Source organism: Balaenoptera ricei, chromosome 2 (assembly GCF_028023285.1).
Source record: "Balaenoptera ricei isolate mBalRic1 chromosome 2, mBalRic1.hap2, whole genome shotgun sequence".
NCBI lineage: Eukaryota > Metazoa > Chordata > Mammalia > Artiodactyla > Balaenopteridae > Balaenoptera > Balaenoptera ricei.
The window spans coordinates 166,384,656-166,409,745 of record NC_082640.1 but is presented as its reverse complement, the minus strand read 5'-3'; the positions used below and the strand labels follow the sequence as shown (position 1 = coordinate 166,409,745).

The 25,090-nt window shown below is 37.4% G+C and overlaps 1 protein-coding gene and 1 long non-coding RNA gene across 2 annotated transcripts in view; one reads left to right on the top strand and one right to left on the bottom strand.

The window, feature by feature from the left end:
• Positions 1-25,090, top strand: part of LOC132360185 (stonin-2-like) — a 237,367-nt gene that overhangs the window by 167,195 nt on the left and 45,082 nt on the right. The window contains exons 8-9 of the mRNA XM_059915241.1: positions 15,718-15,778; positions 24,216-24,479. Of these exons, the coding sequence (XP_059771224.1) occupies positions 15,718-15,778; positions 24,216-24,479 (325 nt within the window). The remainder of the gene's footprint in view (positions 1-15,717; positions 15,779-24,215; positions 24,480-25,090) is intronic.
• Positions 9,013-24,692, bottom strand: LOC132359908 (uncharacterized). The gene is made up of 4 exons (XR_009500972.1): positions 24,523-24,692; positions 23,124-23,319; positions 16,363-16,407; positions 9,013-9,205 (listed from the first exon to the last, which is right to left on the bottom strand). It is a non-coding gene; the product is annotated as an uncharacterized LOC132359908 (long non-coding RNA).

The following is a 25,090-nucleotide window of genomic DNA, read 5'->3' as shown; positions in this document are numbered from 1 at the left end:
GAAGGATGTGTGGAGCTCACTTCCTCCTGCAAGTACATCAATAATACATCTACATCTGAAACAATTCTCACAGAATACCTAGTGAACACTGGCAGAATTTATCAAATACCCCAAATCACAAGAAAGATCTCCATGTAACCTGGTAGAATGAAAGAAAGAAAAAAAATAAAAAAGAAATCAGGAAAGGACTTGCACTCCTGGGAGGGAGGTATGAAAGAGGAAAGGTTCCTGCACCCTGGGAAGCCCCTTCACTGGCGGGGAGGTCAGCTGGACAGAGAGGGAGTTTCAGAGGCCTGGAGGAGAGCGCAGCAGTCGGTTTGTGGCAGGCAGAACAGACAGAGACCTGCACAGATGATCTGGGCCCTTGCCCTATGCTCCTGAGCCTGAGACGTGTGTCCACTGGTGTGGGCAGGGCTGGGTGCTGAAACTCGGGCTTAAGAGCACAGACCTGAGGACAGGACTGGAGTTGGCTGTGTGGAGACAGCCTGAAGGGGCTGGAGCATGGTACAGGCCACAACCAGGGGTGTATGCGGAAGCCTGGGCCCACCATAGAAGCGAAGCACCTTTGTTAAGGAGTGTGGAAGGAAGGAAGGGGGCACCCATAAAAACCTCTTTCTCTCAGATGACTTGGCGCCACCTCTACGAGTTCTGGGAGTGCGCCAGCGGGTTGCCCACACACAGTAGCAGGGTGGAAATCTGAGTTGTGCAGATTTACGCCTCCACTGCCGGCGTTGTAACCTCAGAGGCTATGGGAAATCTGAGTGGAAGATAGAATAATGGAAATCACCCAATCAGAACAGCAGATAGAAAACCAGATAAAAAAAAAAATGAAAGCAATATGAAGAGCCTATGAGATAATATAAAGCTTGCCAATCTACACATAATAGGGATTCCAGTAAGAGAAGAAAGAGAAAAGGGGATCGAAAATGTGCTTGAAAAAATTATGGCTGAAAACTTCCCAAACCTGAAGAAGGAAAGAGACATCCAGGTACAGGAAACACAGAGGATCCCAAACAAGATGAACCCAAACAGACCTATACCAAGACATAGTATAATCAAAATGGAAAAAGTTAAAGATAAGGAGAATTCTAAAGGCAGCATGAGAAAAAGAGTTAACTACAAGGGAACCCCCATAAGACTATCAACTGATATCTCTACAGAAACACTGCAGGCCAGAAGAGAGTGGCAAAACATATTTAAAGTCCTGAAAGGGAAAAATTTGCAACCTAGAATACTCTACCCAGCAAGATTACCACTTAGAATAGAAGAAGAGATAAAGAAGTTCTCAGACAAGCAAAAACTAAGAGAATACAGCAATATTAAACCTATCCTAAAAGAAATATTTAAAGATCTTCTTTAAATAGAAGAAAAGCAAGAATCTATAGGAAAGAGAAAATCACAATTGTAAAGTAAATCACTTATTAAACCAGTATTCATATTTAAAAAAATCAAAAAGTTTTTGTGAAGTGATGATAACCACAGTGAACAGCAAAAGAATAAACATGAAAATATAAAAGAGGACATCAAAATCATAAAATGTGGAGGAAGACAGTAAGAAAATGTAGATTCTTTTTTCTTTAGAATGTATTTGAGCCTATTTGACTAACAGTCTAAAGCAAGTAGATATAAGAAGGGGTTAACATACTTGAAAACAGAGTAACCACAGATTCATAAAAGCCAAAAAGAGGGGCTTCCCTGGTGGTGCAGTGGTTGAGAATCTGCCTGCCAATGCAGGGGACATGGGTTCGAGCCCTGGTCTGGGAAGATCCCACATGCCACGGAGCAACTAGGCCCGTGAGCCACAACTACTGAGCCTGCACGTCTGGAGCCTGTGCTCCACAACAAGAGAGGCCCGTGCACCGCGATGAAGAGCGGCCCCCGCTTGCCACAACTAGAGAAAGCCCTCGCACAGAAACGAAGACCCAACACAGCCAAAAATAAATAAAGAAATAAACTCCAATCTCTTTAAAAAAAGCCAAAAAGAAGAGAACACAAGCATAATATAAAAGAAAATCATCAAACCACATAAGGAAAAACAAAAAGAAAAAGAAAGAAACAAGGAAGAAATACAAAATCAACTGGGAAACAAGGTCTAAAATGGCGATAAATATATATCTATCAATAATTACCTTAAATGCCAATGAACTAAAGCCTCCAATCAAAAGATTGGACGGAAAAATAACAGCCTGCAATATCCTGCCTACAAGAGACTCAATTTAGGGCAAAGGACACACATCAATTGATAGTGAGGGGATGGAAAAAGATATTTCATGCAAATGGAAATGACAAGAAAGCAGGGGTCATAATACTCATATCAGACAAAATAGACTTTAAAACAAAGGCCATAAAGAAAGATAAAAAAGGACACTATATAATAATAAAAGGATCAATAAATACAAGAGGATATTACACTCGTCAACATATATGCACCCAATATAGGAGCACCCAAATACATAAAACAAATACTAACCCACATAAATGGAGAAATGATGGGAATATAATAATAGTAGGAGGACCTCCCTAGTGGTGCAGTGGTTAAGAATCCACCTGCCAGTGGAGGGGACACGGGTTCGAGCCCTGGTCCGGGAAGATCCCACATGCCGCGGAGCAACTAAGCCCGTGCACCACAACTACTGAGCCTGTGCTCTAGAGCCCACGAGCCACAACTACTGAGCCCGAGTGCCACAACTACTGAAGCCCGCGCACCTAGAGCCTGTGCTCTGCAACAAGAGAAGCCACCCAATGAGAAGTCCGTGAAGTGCAACGAAGAGTAGCCCCTGCTCGCCGCAACTAGAGAAAAGCCAGCGTGCAGCAACAAAGACCCAAGGCAGCCAAAAATAAAAATTAATTAATTAATTAAAAAATAATAATAATAGTAGGAGACTTGCACACCTTACTCATATCAATGGACAGATCTTCTGAACAGAAAATCAATAAGCCAACAGAGATCCTAATTGACAGCATTGAACAGTTAGACAATATTTTCAGGACATTACATTCAATGTAATGGATGTAATTACAAATCCTTTTCAAGTACACATAGAATGGTCTCTGGGATTGACCACATATTAGGGCACAAAACAAGACTCAATAAATTTTAGAGTACAGAAATTATTTCAAGCATCTTTTCTGACCACAAAGGCATGAAACTAGAAATCAACCACAGAAAAAGAAACGAGAAAAAAATGATTACATGGAGACTAAACAACATGCTGCTAAAAGAATCAATGGTCAACAATGAAATCAAAGAAGAAATTTAAAAATACCTTGAGACAAATGACAATGAAAACACAACTATACAAAATCTATGGGATGCAGCAAAAGCAGTTCTTAGAGGGAAGTTCACAATGATACAAGCCTTCTTCAAGGAATAAGAAAAATCTCAAATAAACAACCTAACCTACCACCTAAAAGAATTAGAAAAAGAAGAACAAACAAAACCTAAAGTCAGTAGAAGGAAGGAAATAAAAAAGATCAGAGGAAATAAATAATACAGAGATTTTTAAAAATAGAGAAAAATCAATAAAACCAAGAGCTGGTTCTTTGAAAGGATAAACAAAATTGATAAACCTCTGGCCAGGCTCACAAAGAAAAAAAAAAAAAAGACCCAAACAAACAAAATAAGAAATGAAAGAGAAGAAATCACAACTGATACCACAGAAATACAAAAATACGCTAAGAGAATACTATGAAAAATTATATGCCAACAAATTTGACAACCTATAAGAAAAGGCCAAGTTTCTAGAAACATATAGCCCACCAAAACTGAATCAAAAAGAGATAACTTGATAACTGATTACTACAAGTGAAATAGAATCTGTAATTTTAAAAACTCCCTAAAAACAAAAGTCCAGGACCAGATGGCTTCATAGGTGAATTCTAACAAACAAAGAAACAAGAATTTATACTGATCTTTCTCAAACTCTTCCAAAATACTGAAGAGGAGGGAACACTCCCAAAGACATTCTATGAAGCCACAATCAACCTGATACCAAAACCAGAAAAAGACACCATCAAAAAAAGAAAATAAAAGGACAATATCTTCGATGAATCTAGATGCAAAAATTCTCAACAAGATATTAGCAAACCGAATCCAACAGTACATAAAAAAGATCATATACCACAACCGAGCTGGATTCATCCCAAGTTCATGAGGATAGTTCAACACATGCAAATCAATCAGTGTGATACACCACATCATCATCAACAACAAGAAAAAGACAAAACCCACATGGTCATCTCAATAGATGCAGAAAAAGCATTTGACAAACTTCAACATCCAGTCATGATAAAAACTCTCACTAAAGTGGGTACAGAAGGAACACATCTCAACATAACAAAAGCTATTTATGACAAAGCCACAACTAATGTAGTACTCAACGGTGAAAAGGTAAAAGCCTTCCTGCTAAAATCTGGAACAAGACAGGGATATATCTATCTATCTATATATATAGGCATATATCTATATATGTATATATATCACAATGGAATACTCAGCCATAAAAAAGAATGAAAAAATGCCATTTGCAGCAACATGGATGCCAACTAGAGATTATCATACTAAGTGAGGTAAGTCAGGAAGAGAAAGATAAATACTATATGATATCTCTTATATGTGGAATCTAAAATATGCCATAAATGAACATATCTATGAAACAGAAACAGACTCACAGATTTAGAAAACAGACTTGTAGTTGCCAAGGGGAGTGGGGGAGGGAAAGATTAGGAGTTTGGGATTAGCAGATGCAAACTATGATATATGGATAAACAACAAGGTCCTACTGTATAGTACAGGGAAATATATTCAATATCCTGTGATAAACCATAATGGAAAAAAATATGAAAAAGAACATATATGTATAACTGAATCACTTTGTACAGAGTAATTAACACAAAATTATAAATCAACTATATTTCAATTAAAAAAAAAAGAAATCATCCACATGCAAAGCTAGTAGGAAGGTTAAAAGACAAAAGTAGTAAAATCATCTATATTCACAAAAAGCAGTTACGGAAAACACAAAACAGTTAGATGTAAAATATGACATAACAAAACGGTAATTGTGAGGGGAGGAGAGTACAAACGCAGGGTTGTTAAAATGCATTTGAAATTAAGAGATAAGCAACTTAAAACAATCATATATATGTATATGTATGTGTGTATATATATAGCTATATAAAAACCTCATAATAAATAACCAAAAAATCTAAAATAGATACACACAAACACACACACACATAAAATGAATCCAAATATAACACTAAAGATAGTCATCAAATCACAAGAGAAGAAAAAAAAGGAAAAAAGACCTACAGAAACAACCCCCAAATAATTAACAAAATGGCAATAAGAACATACATATCAATTACCTTAAATGTAAATAGACAAAATGCTCCAATCAAAAGACACAGACAGGCTGAATGAACACAAAAACAAGACCCATATACAGGGTGCCTACAAGAGACTCACTTCAGATCTAAAGACACACACAAAATGGCAGGGAGGGGATGGAAAAAGGTATTCCATGAAAAGGAAATCTAAAGATAGCTGGGGCAGCAATAGTTATATCAGACAAAATAGATTTTAAAATAAAGCTGTTACAAGAGATAAAGAAGGACGCTACATAATGATCAAGGGATCAATCCAAAAAGAAGAAATAACAATTGTAATGATATAGACACCCAACATAGGAGCACATAAATACATAAAGCAAATAAAGGGAGAAATCGACAGTAACACAATAATAGTAGGGGACTTTAATATCCCACTTACATTAATGGACAGATCATCCAGACAGAAAATCAATAAGGAAACACAGGCCTTAAATGACACATTAGACCAGATGTACTGAACTGATATTTATAGAGCATTCCACCTGAAAGCAGCAGAATACACATTCTTTTCAAGTGCACATGGAATATTCTCCAGGACAGATCACATGTTAGGTCACAAGACAAACCTTAAAAATTTAAGAAAACTGAAATCATATCAAGGACTTTTTCTGACCACAACACTATGAGAACAGAAATCAACTAACAGAAAAAATATGCAAAAAACACAAATATGTGAAGGCTAAACGATATGCTATTAAAACAACCAATGGATCACTTACAAAGTTAAAGAGGAAATCGAAAAATACCTAGAGAGAAATGAAAACGAAAACATGATGATCCAAAACCTATGGGATGCAGCAAAAGCAGCTATAAGAGGGAAGTTTATAGTTTATACAAGCTTACCTCAGGAAACAAGAAACATATCAAATAAACAACCTAAACTTATACCTAAAGGAACTAGAGAAAGAAGAACAAAGCACAAAGTTAGTTGAAGGAAAGAAATCATAAAGATCAGAGCAGAAATAAATGAAATAGAGACAAAGAAAACAATAGAAAAGATCAATGAAATTAAAAGCTGGTTCTTTGAAAAGATAAACAAAATTGACAAATATTTAGCCAGACTCATCAAGAAAAAAAGGCAGAGGGCAATTGATAAAATCAGAAATGAAAAAGAAGTTACAACTGACACCACAGAAATACAAAGAATCATAAAACACTACTAAGAATAAATACATGAAAATAATATGGACAACCTAGAAGAAATGGAAAAATTCTGAGAAATGTACAATTTCCCAAGACTGAAACAGGAAGAAATAGAAAATATGAACTGACCAGTTACCAGCAATGCAACTAAATCAGTAATTTAAAAACTCCCAACAAACAAAAGCCCAAGACCAGATGGCTTCACAGGTGAATTCTACCAAACATTTAGAGAAGGGTTAACACCTATCTTTCTGAAACTATTTCAAAAAACTACAAAGGAAGGAACACTTCCAAACTCATTCTATGAGGCCAGCATCACCCTGATACCAAAACCAGACAAAGATATCACACACACACAAATTTACAGGCCAATATCACTGATGAACATACATGTAAAAATCCTCAACAAAATATTAGGAAATCGAATCCAACAATACATTAAAAGGATCATACATTATGATCAAGTTGGATTTATTCCAGGAATGTAAGGATTTTTCAATATTCACAAATCAATCAATGTGATACACCACATTAAGAAAGTGAAGAATAAAAACTATATAATCAGCCAAATAGATGAAGAAAAAGCTATTGACAAAATTCAACATCCATTTACGATAAAAACTCTCTAGAAAGTGGGCATAGAGGGAACATACCTCAACATAATAAAGGCCATATGACAAACCCACAGTTAACATCATGTTCAATGGTGAAAACCTGAATGCATTTTCTCTAAGATCAGAAACAAGACAAGGATGCCCACTCTTGCCACTTTTATTCAACACAGTATTGGAAGTCCTCACCACAGCAATCAGACAAGAAAAAGAAAAGGAATCCAAATTGGAAAGGAAGAAGCAAAACTGTCACTGTTTGCAGATGACATGATTACTATACATAGAAAATCCTAAAGACACCACCAGAAAACTAGTAGAGCTCATCAATAAATTGGGTAAAGTTGCTGGATACAAAATTAATATACAGAAATCTTTTGCATTTCTATACACTAACAATGAACTACCAGAAAGAGAAACAAAGGAAACAATCCCATTTACCATCACATCAAAAAGAATGAAATACCTAGGAATAAACCTACCTAAGGAGGTAAAAGACCTGTACTTGGAAAACTATAAGACACTGATGAAAGAAACTGAAGATGACACAAACAGATGGAAAGATATACCATGTTCTTGGACTGGAAGAATTAATATTGTTAAAATGACCATACTACCCAATAATCTACAGATTCAATGTGATCCCTATAAAAATACCAACTGCGTTTTTCACAGAACTAGAATAATTTTAAAACCTGTATGGAAACACGAAAGACCCCAAAGAGCCAAAACAATCTTGAGAAAGAACACAGCTGGAGGAATCAGGCTCCCTGACTTCAGACTATACTACAAAGCTACAGTAATCAAAACAGTATGGTACTGGCACAGAAACAGACACATAGATCAATGGAACAGAATAGAGAGCCCAGAAAAAAACCCATGCACTTATGGTCAATTAACTATGACAAAGAAGGTAAGAATATACAATGGAGAAAACACAGTCTCTTCAATAAGTGGTGCTGGGAAAACTGGACAGCTACATGTAAAAGAATGAAATTAGAATATTCTCTAACACTGTATACAGAAATAAACTCAAAATGGATTAAAGACCTAAATGTAAGACTGCACAGTATAAAACTCCTAGAGGAAAACATAGGCAGAACACTCTTTTTTTTTTTTTTTTTTTTTTTTTTTTTTTTTTTTGGGTGTATGTATAAAATATTTATTTGGAAGGGAAAAAAATGGCAGCATTTAGTGTACATTTAGTGTATTAGCATTTAAAAAAAACTGCAGAGATGAACATTGATACATGTGACTTTTTCTGAAGACATTTTTAATAGTGTATTATTTTTAATTTTTAAAATAAAATTACCAGCAATTTTTCCAAAGTATTATTTTATAGTTACTGAATTTAAAATTGGCTCTTCTTTGTAGATGATGTTTGATTTTGTTTTTTTAAACAAAGTTTTCATTTATTGAGGGATTTGACTGCTCAATATCATAGCATACTGTAGTATTTTTACAGATTCAGAATTGTTTCTGGGGAAAAATCCTGACTGAAATTCAGTGGAAACACATCTACAGTATCGAAATAAATGTACAAAATATTGGGACCTTCCATTCAAATGAGGTGGGGATACAGCCAGTGATAGCCGAGCCATATTGGAGCCCAAAGTGAAAGGTAAAGTTTGTGCCCTTGTATCCATGAAAGGTAAAGTATGTGCCCTTGTATTCATGCTTTTATTATTTTTAAAATAAATTTTATTTTTAAAAATAGTTTTAGTATTACAGGAAAATTAAAAAGATAGTCCAAAGAGTTCCCATATACCTCCTTACCCAGTTTCCCCTGTTATTCATATGTTAGTATGGTACATTTGTTACAATTAATAAACCTGTCTTGGTACATTATTACTAACTAAAGTCCATAGCTTATTCAGATCGCCCTAGTTTTAACCGAATGTTTTCTTTCTAGTCCAGGATCCTGTCCAGGATGCCACGTAACACTTCATCCTCATGTACCCTTAGGCTCCTCTTGGCTGTGATAGTTTCTTAGACTTGTTTTTGGTTAGGCAGAACACTCTTTGACATAAATCACAGCAATATTTTTTTGGATCCATTTCCTACAGCAAAGGAAATAAAAGGAAAAAGAAAAATGGGACCCAATCAAACTTAAAAGCTTTTGCACAGGAAAGGAAACCACTGACAAAATGAAAAGACAACCTACTGAATGGGAGAAAATTTTTGCAAATGATATGATTGATAAGTGGTTAATATCCAAAATATATATACAGCTCATACAACTCAGCATCAAAACAACAACAAACCAAACAACCCAATTAAAAAATCTGCAGGACTGAATAGACATTTTTCCAAAGAAGACATGCAGATGGCCAACAGGCACATGAAAAGATACTCAACACTGCTAATCATCAGGGAAACTCAAATCAAAACCACAATGAGGGACTTCCCTGGTTGCGCAGTGGTTAAGAATCTGCCTGCCAATGCAGGGGACACGGGTTCGAGCTCTGGTCCAGGAAGATCCCACATGCCGCGGAGCAACTAAGCCCATGTGCCACAACTACTGAGCCTGTGCTCTAGAGCCTGTGCACCACAGCTACTGAAGCCCGCATGCCTAGAGCCCTGCTCCGCAACAAGAGAAGCCACCGCAATGAGAAGCCCGTGCACTGCAATGAAGAGTAGGCCCTGCTCACTGCAACTAGAGAAAGCCCATGTGCAGCAACAAAGACCCAATGCAGCTAAAAAATAAAAAATAAGTAAATAAATTTATATATTAAAAAAACCCACAATGAGACATCACCTCACACCTGTCAGGATGGTTACCACCAAAAAGTATACAAATAACAAATGCTGGCAAGGATGTGGAGAAAAGGGAACTTTTGCTCACTGTTGTTGGGAATGTTAATTCATGTAGCCACTGTGGAAAACAGGATTGGAGGTTTCTCAAGAACTAAAAATAGAACCACCACATGACCTAGCAATTCCATTCCTGTATATCTGAAAAAAATTAAAACACTAATTTGAAAAGATACATGCACCCCAATGTTCACAGCAGTATTACTTACAATTGTCAAGATATGGGGGCAAACTAAGTGTCCCTCAACAGATGAACAGATAAAGAAAACATGGTATGTATGTGTGTATATATATATATATATATATATATATATATATATATATATGTATGTAATGGAATACTACTCAGCCATAAAAAAGAAGGGAATTTTGCCATTTGCAACAACATGCATGGACTTGGAGGGTATTTTGCTAAGTGAAATAAGTCAGATAGAGAAAGACAAATACTGTATGATTTCACTTATATGTGTAATCTAAAAAATTAAACTAATGAATATAGCAAAAAAGAAACAGATTCACAGATATAGAGAACTAACTAGTGGTTACTAGTGTGGAGGAAGGGCAATATAGGGGTAGGAGATTAAGAGATATAAACGATTATATAAAAAATAAGCTATAAGGATATATTGTACAACACAGGGAATATAGCCAATATTTTATAATAACTGTAAATGGAGTGTAACCTTTAAAAATTGTGAACCACTATATTGTACACCTGTAACTTACATAATATTATACATCAACTATAATTCAATAAAAAAAGAACAAATATTGTATGATCTCACTTATATGAGGTACTTAGTGTAGTCAAAATCATAGAGACACAATGTAGAATGATGGTTGCCAGAGGCTGGGGTTAGAGGGGAATGGGAAATTATTTTTTAATGCACAAAGAGTTTCAGTTCTGCAAGATGAAGTGTTCTGGAGATAGATGATGGTGACAGTTGCACAATATGAATACATTTAATATCACTGACCTGTACACTTAAAAATGGTTAAGATGGTAAATTTTATGTTATGTGTATTTTACCACAGTAAAAACCATTGAAAAAAAATCAGTTGACATCTTTAACCCCACCAAATACAATCCTATTTCTGTGCGCTAACAACAAAGCTTCTCAAAAAGTTGTCTATATTTGCTTTCACCATTTTGTTTTACTTATTTTCTTCTAAATTCACTCCAATTTATCTTCCATCTCCATCACTACACTATAATGGCTTTTAAAAAAATAATAATAAATTTATTTATTTTTGGCTGCGTTGGGTCTTCATTGCTGCGTGCGGATTTTCTCTACTTGCGGTGAGCGGGCTTCTCACTGCGGTGGCTTCTCCTGTTGCAGAGCACAAGCTCTAGGCGCGCAGGCTTCAGTAGTTGTGGCTCTCAGGCTCTAGAGCACAGGCTCAGTCGTTGTGGTGGACGCGCTTAGTTGCTCCATGGCATGTGGGATCTTCCCAGACCAGGGCTCGAACCTGTGTCCCCTACGTTGGCAGATGGATTCTTAACCACTGCGCCACCAGGGGAGTCCCTATAATGGCTTTTGTCAATGTCCTTCAACTTGATAAATCCAAGATCTTTTCTATCATTATCTTATTTGCTTCTCAGCAGCATTGGACAGCAGTAACCACTCTTTCTGAAACATTCTCTTCCCTTGGTGCCTGTATCCCCCCCCTTATCTTTACTCCTATTCTCCTGGTTCATATGCTACATCATTTCTTGCTCCTTCCCAGTCTTGTTTTTTGGCTGTTCCTCCTTGGCCCATTCTTTAAATATCAGCATGCTTCCCCTTTCTCCCCTTACACTCCTCCCATGATCTCATACATCCCATGGCTATAAATACCTACACATGCTAAGTGATTCACAAATCTTTATCTCCAGGTCAGCTTACTGAGTTCGAAACTCATATTCAACAGTTTATTATCATCTCCAGTTGAATGTTCAACAGATGTCTAAACCTAACCAAAACAGAACTTTTCTCACCCAAACATGTCTTTCCCTCAATGTTCCCCAACCTTAGTATAGGGCACCAACATCCTCCCACTTAGTTAACAGAAACCTATGAGTTTTTTTTTTTTGGCCGCACCGTGCTTGCGGCATGCAGGATCTTAGCTCCCCAATCAGGGACTGAACTCGTGCCCCCTGCAGTGGAAGTGCAGCGTCTTAACTGCTGGACTGCCAGGGAAGTCCCAGAAACCTATGAGGTATTTTTGATAGTTCCTTTATCTAAACCTCATGTTCTACCCAAACCAAGCCTAACTGGATCTCTTTTCAAAACATATGATGAATCTTTCTTTCCATCTCCACTCTTCTCACCTGAATTTCTACAATTACCTAACATGTTATATAATATTTACTTAGTTATCTCATCTATTGTCTGTCTCACCAGTCTTATGAGCTTCATGAGTGAAAGGAATTTTGTCTGTTTTGTTCTGTGCTGTACCCTCCTAGCCTAGAATAGAACCTGATGTGCCATAAATATCTGTTGAATGAATGGAAGAAAAGCCTAGCGGGAATCAGACAAGTAAAAAGTAATTATAATACTTTTTTAAAAAAGGAGAAACTATGTACAAAATTTAGAAAAGACAGTATTTCCAGGCCTTAGAATTAGGCACAGCTTAATCTTTCCCTTTGTATGAAAGAAAAATAAGTACCAGAATAAAGAACACTGGGGAAATGTTTTAGTTTTCCCTTTAAAATGTATGTTGAAACAAAATACACAAGTAATTATATCAAATATTATTACTTTCCAAATGATTTAAAAAATATAGAGAAATAATGATAGGGGAAATGATGGAAGAAATTAAAGGTTTCAAGAGCTGATTTCTCCAGAAAGGAAGAAAGGATAAAGATATGTGAAGAAAAACATTATAAGTGTGTAGTATGAAGAAAGATACGGAAACAAATTTTAAAAGGCAAAGAACTTTTTCTGGAGGAATGAGAAAGGAGGTTGGTCTCAACTTTATAGGACAGCTACGTGGGATCGTTATAAAGTCAAAGAAACAGGAGGGACAGCCTATAGCGTGGGTAACTTGTGACTATCAATTAATACTTAACAGGTGGAAATCCTAAGACTCATCAACTCCATATCTTAGAATCCACCCTACAAAGATAGTAACAAAAGCATATAAAGGGGCACTCACAAGGATATTGTTGCAACAATGTTTAAAATAGCAAAAAAGGAAAGAGTCTAACTGCACTTTCAAGAGAACGGTTAAATAAATTATTGTATACTCATACTATGAAATACCATGCAGCCACTAAAAACACCTGAGTTAGCTTGAAATTTACTAGCCTGGAAAGAGATCTGTGATAGATTGGGTCTATGAAAAAAGCAGTTGCATATAAAATTTAAAGCATGATTCCATTATCTAGAGATAGGTACAGGGAAAACACAGGTGTGATTGAGAGGTGTGAGTAGAGTCAAGAACACAGGAGTTTCATTTTTATTTTCTATAGTTTTTCTTTGATGGTTTTGGTAATTTAATTTCCCTCATTTTGGGGTTCCCCCCCACCCCCAATAAAATATTTTTTAAATGTTATGATTGGCTAAGGTTAAAATTAAGAGGGCTAAGTATGGAGACTAAGAACATATTGAGACTTTCAAAATGGTCTGTATTTGCTAATCATCCAATCACATTTGTGAAAAGTCAGACAGAAATTTTGATTTCATTTTTTTAAGCCAATACTGGAATGATGAAATTACATCAAGGTCACCGAACAGAGGCTATGTTTGGTATTCTGTAACTACTGCATTAAAAAGGAAAAATAAAAGCAAAGGAAGAAAGGGAAACTGAGAAGGGAGGGAGAAAGGAAAGTACATTAAGGGAGGTTAAGAGAAAAGGGGAGAGAGACAGAAAGAAGGGATTTGGACTTGATTGTGTTTTCCTTTGCTAAAATTAGAATTAAGAAGCAAATATGTGATGAATTCTACCGTTTGAAAGTAAAACCATTGTTAGTGATAAATGTCACTAAGCAGGCAGCAAAATACATGAAGAGGAAATGAAACACCATTCTAGGGACTGTGGTTTCCTAGTCCTGTATTCTATCTGGGCTCAGGTGTATTTTGCCATCCTGTGGCCAAATAACAGTATTGATTTTTATCACACACTACAATATATCTGAAGCCTGAAAACTTATCATTCTAATTTGAGATTTACTGAGGAATGGTAATGCATTCTATACTTCACAAATGAGCAATTATAACTCTTGACTTGAGTTTATATAAAGCCTCAGTTTTAAACAATCTGAATCATTTCAGGAAAGTGATGATTTTCAACTGATGTTGAGACAGAGAAATCAGTTATTCAAATGATCTATCCTCAAGAACTGGTATTAAAAAATGTACTTATCTAGACTGTAGTATGTGTTTTATCTCAAACTTGGAATTGCTTTCTTCTTTGATTCTAATTTTACCAATGGAAAAAACTTACACATTCAAAAGATAGATATGAACTTGCACTATCACAACACTGTTAATCAACTGTACTCCAATATAAAATAAAAAGTTAAAAAAACCCCAAAAGATAGGTATGAGCTTGCTTAATTGGTGAACTCAGTTCAGAAGTGTGTTCTGATTCCTAATTTTTGTTCCACTCCACTGCTTAACATAATCTAAACAAAGACAAAATAGAACCCATTTCATTTTCATTACCATCAATATTATTATTATCCCTAATCTTTATGGAGGACCTACTTTGTGCCAATCACTGTGCTAAGGGGCTTTACATGTATTATCTCTTAATTCTCCCACAACTCTCTAAAGTAGAGAGAGTTACTAATATTACTGCCATTTTACAGATGAGGTAACTAGCCTATGACTGGAACAAGGACAAGCATCTTGTTCTATCTGATTACAAAGCTCATGCTCTTGGGTACTGCTGTACCACTATCCCTGTCAATACACATGGCCTCTTCTTTTTGTGCAATGACATTGGCACAGGCCCAATTTCATTTATTTTTCTATCTACACAATGGGAGTTATACCACTGGTCCGTGAGGTAAAATAGAAAGACTTCCCCTTCCCAATGTTCTACCACTAAAAATGGTAACCCTCCATTTTCTTGTTTTATGAAAGCATTTAAAATATAATTATAAAGTTAGACAGAAATGTTTTGATTATAGAGACTCTTGCTAGAAAAATGACCATTCTCACCAAATTCAATAATTTAGTAAGTGCTATTTGGAATGGGAAATGGATGATTTTCAACTATCGTAGAAAGAGAGACATCAGTTATTTAAATGATTTAATAAATGCGTTTTGATGATGCTTTTACGAAGGCAATTACATTTAATCAGGACAAAATCTCACTTTCAACTCTCCAATTTTTATGTTATAGTTTCTTCTCCCAAATGAAGTTTAACACATATATAATTAACATATATTTGACAAGCTTAACGACCAACATAATTTGATTCAAAACCTTCACATCCTCCTGGATTGATAGCTTCTTATTTCTAAGACAGGTGGAAAGAACCTTGAACCTGGAGCTCTACAATTTCATGAGTAAACAGCAATATAACCTTGGGCAAGACACTGCTTAACCTGAGTCTCAGTTTCCTATCCATAACAAAGGGATAATATTACTCGTCTCATTGGACTGTTACAAGTTTTAAAGGAGGTACCTTGTGATTAAATTTTTTAGACTAAGTCCATTATAATTATTATTGCTTCTCAACTTGGCAGGGAACACAAAATGGCAAATTCCTCTTCTTTTTTAAATCTCCATTTTCCCTGTTTAAACATCCTTTCTTTTTCCCTAGTTGCTATCTCCTTACTTCGAAGAACCATCCTACATTAATGCAGATCCTTGTTCTCAAGGAGGTATTTGAACTGCACCTCCTGATTTTCTCCCAGAAACCCTTGTTAAATCAAAGACCAGCCCTCAGTATTTATGCAAATTCCTTACTTCCATCATGGCCTGGAAGCTACAATAATCTTTCTGCCACCTCCTTTTCATAATCAATACTACCTTTACTATCAGCGGAAGGTAGGTTCTGGAGAAGAATGGAAATTGAGCCATCTAGTTCCAGTTTCTGTAATAATTCTCTAAGATAAAGTTTGTAGATGAACTCAGATTTAATTTATCTACTATGATATATTTTATTAGAAAATTGTCTGTGTGGAATTATCTTTCATATCAGAAGCCTCTATCAAGTTAAAGATATATGAGTAAGAAGGTAAAGCTGGTTGGTAAATCAAAGATAACTTGGCCATTAGAAGAATATTTTTATAAAAGCATCTGAGCAAGCACCTTACTTTTCACCATTTTTAACTGTCCCAAATCACAGCTGTTCAACTTGTAAATCAAGGCATATGTAGCTGAGATGTAAGAATCAGAGAAAGAGGAAACCCATGTAATTAAACACAATGCTTAATATTAATTACATTTATAACACAATACCTACCAGGCCTTCTTGGGAATACCAACGGTCTTTCCACCGGAAGACAAGCTGTATGGATAAAGAACTGTTACTGATTGTAAATAAGGATTCATTGGCTTATTTTTAATTTTTTAATGGAAAATTTCATTTAATTCAATAATTCTTTAATTTCATCATATAGCCAGTAAGCGTTTGAATTTCCAATTGTCTCATAATTGTCATCTTTCTTTTACAGTTTATTTGAATTAGGATCTAAATAAGTTCCATATACTGTGATTGACTGATATGTCTTTCAAGTGTCTTTCTCTGTAGGTTCCTTTCTCTTTCTGAATTTGTTTGTTGGAGAAATTACATCATTTATCCTGTGGCTTCCCAGAGTCTGGATTTTGCTGACTGCATTTCTAATACATAGTTGAAAATGTCCCTGCAACCTGTGTATTTTTTGTACATTGTTAGTTGGACATAGAAGCTTGATCACATTCAGGGTATATATTTTGGGGTGGGAGTGTGGGTAAGACTACCTTACAGGTGGTAGCATGTTCTTCATCAAGAAGCACATAATACCTGGGTATTTTATTTCTTTTTTTATGATGTTGGCAGATGTCAGTGCTTAACACCTCCATCTCTTAATTCATTAGAGGTTGCAAAATGGTGATATTCTATTATTCCTCATTCACTTATTAGCTGTAATACTTCTTTAAAGAGAAACTTCCTCTTATCTACTGTATTAGTTTTCTGAGGCTTCTGTAATAAATAACCACAAATGTGGTAGCTTAACAACAACAGAAATTTATTCTCTCATAGTTCTGGAGGCCAGAAGTCCAAAAACAAAAATGTTGGCAGGGCCATACTCCCTCCAGATTCTCTAAGGGAGAATCTGTTCTTTGCCTCTTCCAACTTCTGGTGGCTGTTGGCATTCCTTGTTGCTGCATTGCTCTAATTTCTTCCACTATGGTTACATTTCCTCTTCCTCTTCTGTTTGTTCACCTCCGTGTCTCTTATAAAGACACTTGTCAATAAATTTATGGCCTAACACAGTAAAGATCTCATCACAAAATCCTTAACTTAATTATACCTGCAGAGACCCTTTTTCCAAATAACATTTACAGTTTCTGAGGATTAGAACATGGACGTATCTTTTGGGGGGCTACCATTCAAACCACTACATCTACTATTTGATACTTGGTACAATTCATGTAGGAAAGGCTGGAAATGCTTGATTATATTTCTTTATTTACCAATCTTCAAAATGATGAGTTGTTTCCCTACCATTCTCCAATGGCGACCAATCGGAATTTTCATGTTTTGTTTTTTAGCAGCATTATAAATTAATGGATTTAAATATTTGATGCAATTCAACTTGCTGCAAGTACAATCCTATTGATACTCAAAGTGTCTCATCTTTGGCCAGTGGGAGCCTCTTCACGTTGGCTCCTAAATTCTTTTGACATGACACTAGGAGTCTTTGATATCTTCTGTTATGAGTTGAATTACCTCCTCCCAAAGAGATATGTTGAAATCCTAATCCCCAGTACCTTAGAAAGTGACCTTATTTAGAAATAGTGTCTTAACAGAGGCAATCAAGTTAAAATGAGGTCATTAGGATAAGCCTTAATCCAATATGATTGGTATCCTTATAAAAAGGGGAAATTTGGACACAGAGATAGACATGCACTGAAGGAAAACAATGTAAAGACACAGAGAAAATGCTATGTAAAGATGGAGACAGAGATTGGAGTGATGCGACCCAAGGCAAGGAATTCCAAGGGTTGCTGGCCACCACCAGAGGCTGGGAAGAGGCAAGGAAAGATTCTACCCATAGTGTCAGACAGAGCATGGCCCTGCTGACACCTTGATTTCAGACTTACAGCTCCCAGAACTATGAGGCAATAAATTTCTGCTGTTTTAAGTCACCCAGTTTGTGATACTTTGTTACAACAGCTCTAGGACACTAATATACTTTCATGCTATCTGTATGAAAATATATTCTAGATTCATTTTGTACTAGGTAGGGCAATAATAGGCAATTCATTTGGTTTAAATTAATATGTTTCTTGCCCCAGTCCTGGAGTGAGAAATATTTCCAAGGAGCTCTAATTCCTTTTGGTGGAAAATGGTACTTCAAGATCATAATCCGGGAGCTAGTAGTGCTCACAGATACTGGGCTGATCACCAGTGAGGTGTTCAGACTTTTTTAGAACTATGTATTCAATATATTTTATAAGTTAAAATGTATTGAGTTTGGGTTTTTGTTGCTTAAAAAAAAAAAAAAGACATTTCCTGCTTTTGACCTAGAATCAGAATAAGATATTTCTCCAAGGAGCACTGGTCTTAAAGTACCATAATCTAGATACTAGGTATACACATTGCTTATGGGTTGGCTATTGTTTCTAGGACTTTTCAGAGCCAGGGAGAAATATTTAAGACAAAATACACCATGACACTTCTAATTTAAATTCAGGACTACAGAATTTTCATTTATCCTCTTCTGTCTTAAACCTGAATTTCATTTCTCCTATGTTGGGAATCCTGCTTCTCAACAATGACTGGGATGGTATAATTAGATCATATAATTACTCATCTTCTTTATCCCACATATCACATTCAAAAAAAAAAAAGGGGCTTCCTTGGTGGCGCAGTGGTTGAGAGTCTGCCTGCCGGTGCAGGGGATACAGGTTCGAGCCCTGGTCTGGGAGGATCCCACATGCCGTGGAGCAGCTAGGCCCGTGAGCCACAGTTACTGAGCCTACGCGTCTGGAGCCTGTGCTCCGCAACAAGAGAGGCCGCGATGGTGAGAGGCCCGTGCACCACGATGAGGAGTGGCCCCCGCTTGCCGCAACTGGAGAAGACCCTCGCACAGAAACGAAGACCCAGCACAGCCATAAATAAATAAATAAATAAATAAAAATTAAAAGCAACAACAACAACAGAAAAAAACCCCACACTTTAAAAAAGATTTAATGGTATCCTTACTATAAATTGGATAAAAGCACTGACACCCTCATGATCACCTTTAAAAAAAAAAAAAGAATACATATACAACATTACCACCACAAATAAAAATATTGAGAGCAGTGAAAAAAACTTTTCATATTTTTGTCCTTAGAGAATATCCTACTACAGATATATATAGTTTAATGACTGTGTTTTAAAGTCACTTGGAAAAGTTCCTCTTTGTGTGTTATGGAATACACTGTTAGGTTAATTTGCTTCATTTTATTTTCAATTTTGGGATTTCTTTTCAAAAGTTAACTTTGTTTTATAATCTACCACCTAGAAGAATTAGAAAAAGAAGAACAAAGAAAACATAAAGTCAGCAGAATGAAGGAAATAATAAAGATCAGACAGGAAATAAATAAAACAGAGATTAAAAAACAGAAAAGATCAATAAAACCTTTCTTTTTTTGAAAGGATAAACAAAATCAACAAACCTCTAGCCAGGCTCACCAAGAAGAAAAGAGAGAGGACCCAAATAAAGAAAATAAGAAAAGAGGAGAAATAACAGCTCATACCATAGATACATAAAAAATCATAAAAGAATACTATAAATAGTTATATGCCAACAATTTGGACAACCTATAAGAAACGGACAAGTTTCTAGAAACATACAGCTTGCCAAAACTGAGTCAAGAAGAAACATAATTTGAACAGACTGATTACTACAAGTGAAATAGAATCTGCAAAAGCAAAAACAAAAAAACCAAAAAACCCTCTGCAAACAGAAGTCCAGGACCAGACATCTTCACTGGGGAATTCTGCCAAATAAAGAAGAACTTATACCTAGCATTCTCAAATTATTCCAAAAAATTGAAAAGGAAGGAACACTCCCAAATTCATTCTATGAAGCCACCATCACCCTGATACCAAAACCAGACAATGACACTACAAAAAAAAAAAAAAAAATACAGGATATGTTTGATGAATATAGATGTGAAAATCCTCAACAAATATTAGCAAACCTAATTCAACAATACACAGAAAGGATCATACACCATGATTAAGTTGGATTTATTCCAGGGTTACCAGGATGGTTCAACATATGCAATTCAATCAATGTGATACACCACATTAACAAAAGGAAAGACAAAAACCACATGATTATCTCAACAGCATAGAAAAAGCGTCTGACAAAATTCAACATCCATTCATGATAAAAACTCTCATCGAAGTGGGTATAGAGGTAACATATCTCAACATAATAAAAGCTATTTATGACAAACCCACAGCCAACATAATATTCAATGATGAAAAGCTGGAAAGCCTTCCTACTAAATTCAGGAACAAGACAAGGATGCCCATTCTCACTACTTCTATTCAACATAATATTGGAAGACCTACACATAGCAATCAGACAAGAAAAAGAAATAAAAGGCGTCCAAATTAGAAGGGAAGAGGTAAAACTGTCACTATTTGCAGAAGACATGATACTCTACATAGAGAACCCTAAAATCTCCACACAAAAACTATTAGAAGTAATAAATGAATTCAGCAAGGTAGCAAGATACAAGATTAATATACAGAAATCAGTTGCATTTCTTTACACTAACAATAAAATATCAGAAAAAGTAAGAAAACAATCCTGTTTAAAATCACATCAAAAAAACATTTAGGAATAAACCTAACCAAGGAAGTAGCTATACATTAAAAGTATAAGACATTGATAAAACAAACTTAAGATGATTCAGAGAGGGCTTCCCTGGTGGAACAGTGGTTAAGAATCCACCTGCCAATGCAGGGGACACAGGTTCAAGCCCTGCTCCATGAAGATCCCACATGCTGCCGAGCAACTAAGCCCATGCGCCACAACTACTGAGCCTGTGCTCTAGAGCCCACGAGTCACAACTACTGAGCCCGCATGCCACAACTACTGAAGCCCGTGCGCCTAGAGCCCATGCTCCACAACAAGACAAGCCACTGCAATGAGAAGCCCGCACAACACAACAAAAAGCAGCCCCCACTCGTCACAACTAGAGAAAGCCCGCACAGCAACGAAGACCCAGTGCAGCCAAAAATAAATAAATAAATTAAATAAATTAAAAAAAAAAAGATGATTCAGAGAAATGAAAAGATATACCATGCTCTTGGATTGGAAGAATTAATATTGTTAAAATGGCCATACTACCCAAAGCAATCTACAGATCTAATGCAATCACTATCAAAATACCCAAGATATTTTTCACAGAACTAGAAAAAATAATCCTAAAATTTACATGGAATGACAAAAGACCCAGAATTGCCAAAACAATTCTGAGGAAAAAGTATAAAGTTGAAGACATAACCCTTCCAGACTTCAGACAATACTACAAAGCTATAGTAATCAAAACAGCATGGTACTGGCAGAAAAAACAGACAAATCAATGGAACAGAATAGACAGCCCAGAAATAAACCCACACACCTATTAATCCACAACAAAGAATATAAAAGAATATACAATGCAGAAAGGACAGTCTCTTCAAGTGGTGTTGGGCAAGCAGAACAGCTACATGTAAATCAATGAAATTGTAACACTCCCTCACACCATATACAAAAATAAACTCAAAATGGTTTAAAGACCTAACTATAAGACATGCCACCATAAAACTCATAGAAGAGAACATAGGCAAAACATTCTCGAACATAAATAGTAACAATATTTTCTTAGATCAATCTCCCAAGGCAGAAGAAATAAAAGCCGAAATAAGCAACAGAACTTGATCAAACTTAAAAGCTTTTACACAGCAAAGGAAACCATCAACAAAATGAAAAGACAACCTATGGAATGGGAGAAAAGATTTGCAAACAATGCGATCAACAAGGAGTTAATATCCAAAATACACAAACAGCTCATATAACTCAATATCGAGAAAACAAACAATCCAATAAAAAATTGGGCAGAAGGCCTGCCAGTGCAGGGGACACGGGTTCGAGCCCTGGTCTGGGAGGATCCCACATGCCGTGGAGCAACTGGGCCTGTGAACCACAGCTACTGAGCCTGCGCGTCTGGAGCCTGTGCTCCGCAACGAGAGGCCGCGACAATGAGAGGCCCGGGCACCGCCATGAAGAGTGGCCCCCGCTCGCCGCAACTAGAGAAAGCCCTCGCACAGAAACGAAGATCCAACACAGCCAAAAATAAATAAATAAATAAAACTAACCCCAGTCATTCTCAACTAATTCTTCAAAAAAAAAAAAAAAAAAATGGGCAGAAGACCTAAGGGAGGGTGGAGAGATAAATTAGTAGTATGGAATTAACAGATACAAACTACTATGCATAAAATAGATAAGCAACAAGGATTTACTGTATAGCACAAGGAACTATATTCAATACCTTGTAATAACCATAATGGAAAAAGTCTGAAAAAAATTACATATATATAACTGAATCACTTTGCTGGACACCTGAAACTAACACAATATTGTAAATCAACTATACTTCAAATAAAAATTAGGTGAAACCTGATTATAATTTTATTTGGTAGGACTGAAATATATCAGTGCTTTTTATATCTTGAATGAATGCTGTAATTATGCAGTATGCTTTACAATAAGACTTCCATTAGGATCAGCAAGTTTGAGATATAAGATCTTTCCTCTCAACTTTTGTATTCTCCAAAACAGCAGTCCCCAACCTTTTTGGCACCAGGGACCAGTTTCATGGAAGACAAGTTTTCCACGGACTGGGGAGGGGTGGGTGGCGGTGCAGGGGGGGGTGTGGTTTTGGGATGATTCAAGCACATTACATTTATTGTGCACTTTATTTCTATTATTATTACATCGTAAGACATAATGAAATAATTATACAGCTCACCATAATGTTGACAGGAGGTGGAGCTCAGGCGGTAATGCGAGCAATGGGGAGCAGCTATAAATACAGATGAAGCTTTGCTTGCCAGCCGCTCACCTCCTGCTGTGCAGCCTGGTTCCTAACAAGCGGCGCGCACTGCAACGAAAAGCAGCCCCCACTGGGGGCAACTAGAGAAAGCCCGCAGGCAGCAACCAAGACCCTATGCAGCCAAAAATAAATAAATAAATAAATTTATTAAAATAAAAAAGTAATACTTACATAAGGAGGTAACAAGTCCTCTTAAAATAGTAAGAAATGAAAAGTATTGGTTAGTATAACTTTTCTGGCTAATGGTCACCCGACTATTAAATGAATTACAAATGTTGATGGAATCATAATTTTATATAATACATAATGAACACTATGATTTGTTTTTTGTTTTTGTCCTTTTGATGTTCCCAAACAAGCAGCTGTGCAGGGAACTGAGAAGCAACTGATATTCCTCAACTATGGTTTCAGAGGCATAGAAGTTTTACATTTTGTTTTGCTTTGCCTTTCGAGGATAAACTCCCTCACTTGTCCAGCCTACATTCCATGTGTCTGGAAATTCCTAGGGACAAGAAAATTAGGTACTGTGAGCTCTGCCTCCTAAACAGAGCATTCTCTGTTCTGCGTGAAATGTTGATATAAAGGCGAGATTAGCTTGGGCAGAGCAGGTCAAAAGCCTATTGAGTTGCAGTCCAAGACATGGACATTTCCTGCCCCTCTTCCGCAGCGAGAGGCCATGTGACTTGGTGTGTCAAATGCCAAGTATTTCAGATGTCAGTATGTCCTGACCATGTGGAGTCACTGAATTTGGGTAATATTTTTAAAAACCGGGAAAAGTTGTGCGGTCATAATCCCGGGTATTCGGGTTGGCGGTGGGTCGGGTGGGGTGACATTTCCACCACCTTGAAAAGTCATTTAAAGTACGTGGGATAGTAGAGGCCGGACCTTTGGGGAACTTAAACCCAGAGACTTTGTAGCTTACTGGTGGAGAGAACTCATACGGTTTCAGATGTTATTAATTCTGGAATGTGTTTACGGGGGGGCCAAATCAGGTTTCATCCCTTTTAGGAACTCGTACACAATTCTGCAAGCTAAAGGCCCATCCTAGGGAAGAGGTGCCAACGCCTCGGAACTCGGAATCTGAGTCTAGCCCGTTCTCGGACATGACTCCGCATTTGAAACTTCCCTCAGTCCGAGCGCGCCAGGGGCGGGAAGCTGGGCCACGTGACCGGCCCTCCTCCGCGGCCATTCCTAGCGGGGCAACAGCCAGCGCCCCTTCCGCATTTCCTATCCCCCTCCAGCGCGCGACGGCGCATAAATGCCCGACGGGAGGCAATCCCAGCTAGCTCTGGACTCCTGTGTCACCAGAACTCACGCTTTTTCCAGCAATACTTAGCAAGTTCCTCATCCCAAAGCAGGTGCCGGAGACTTCCGCCTGGGTGCCGACCACGTGATCACGCGAGACTTGAGGAGACGGCGGTCCAACTTCACTACTTAAGTCCCCGGGCCCCGCCCTCACCACAGCCTCCATTGCGCGTGACGACGCGCGGCGGCCTCCGCCCCGGCAAGCCTGCGCACGCGGCTCTCGCGGTGTCTCGCGCTCAGCCCCGCCCACCTCTGCCCCCGCCCCTTCCGCCCCTCCCTCCCCCTCCGCCCTGTCTCTCGGCGGCAGCGGTGGTGGCGGCGGCTCGCGCAGCTTGTTGGCTCACTATATAAAGGGGAGAAGCGGGCGGACCGGACGGCTGGAGCTGCAGCCGGTGGCGGCAGCGGCGGCGCGGGGAGCGGCGACCGGTGGCGGTTCCCCTCCTTGGTGCGGGGTGGGGAGCGGGTAACGCCCCCCAGGACCCCTGAAGGGTCGTGGCCTTTTTTTTTTTTAAGGGCGATTCTCGAGTTGTTAGCTCCGAGGACTGCTCTCCTCCTTCTCTACCTCCTCTCACCGCTCC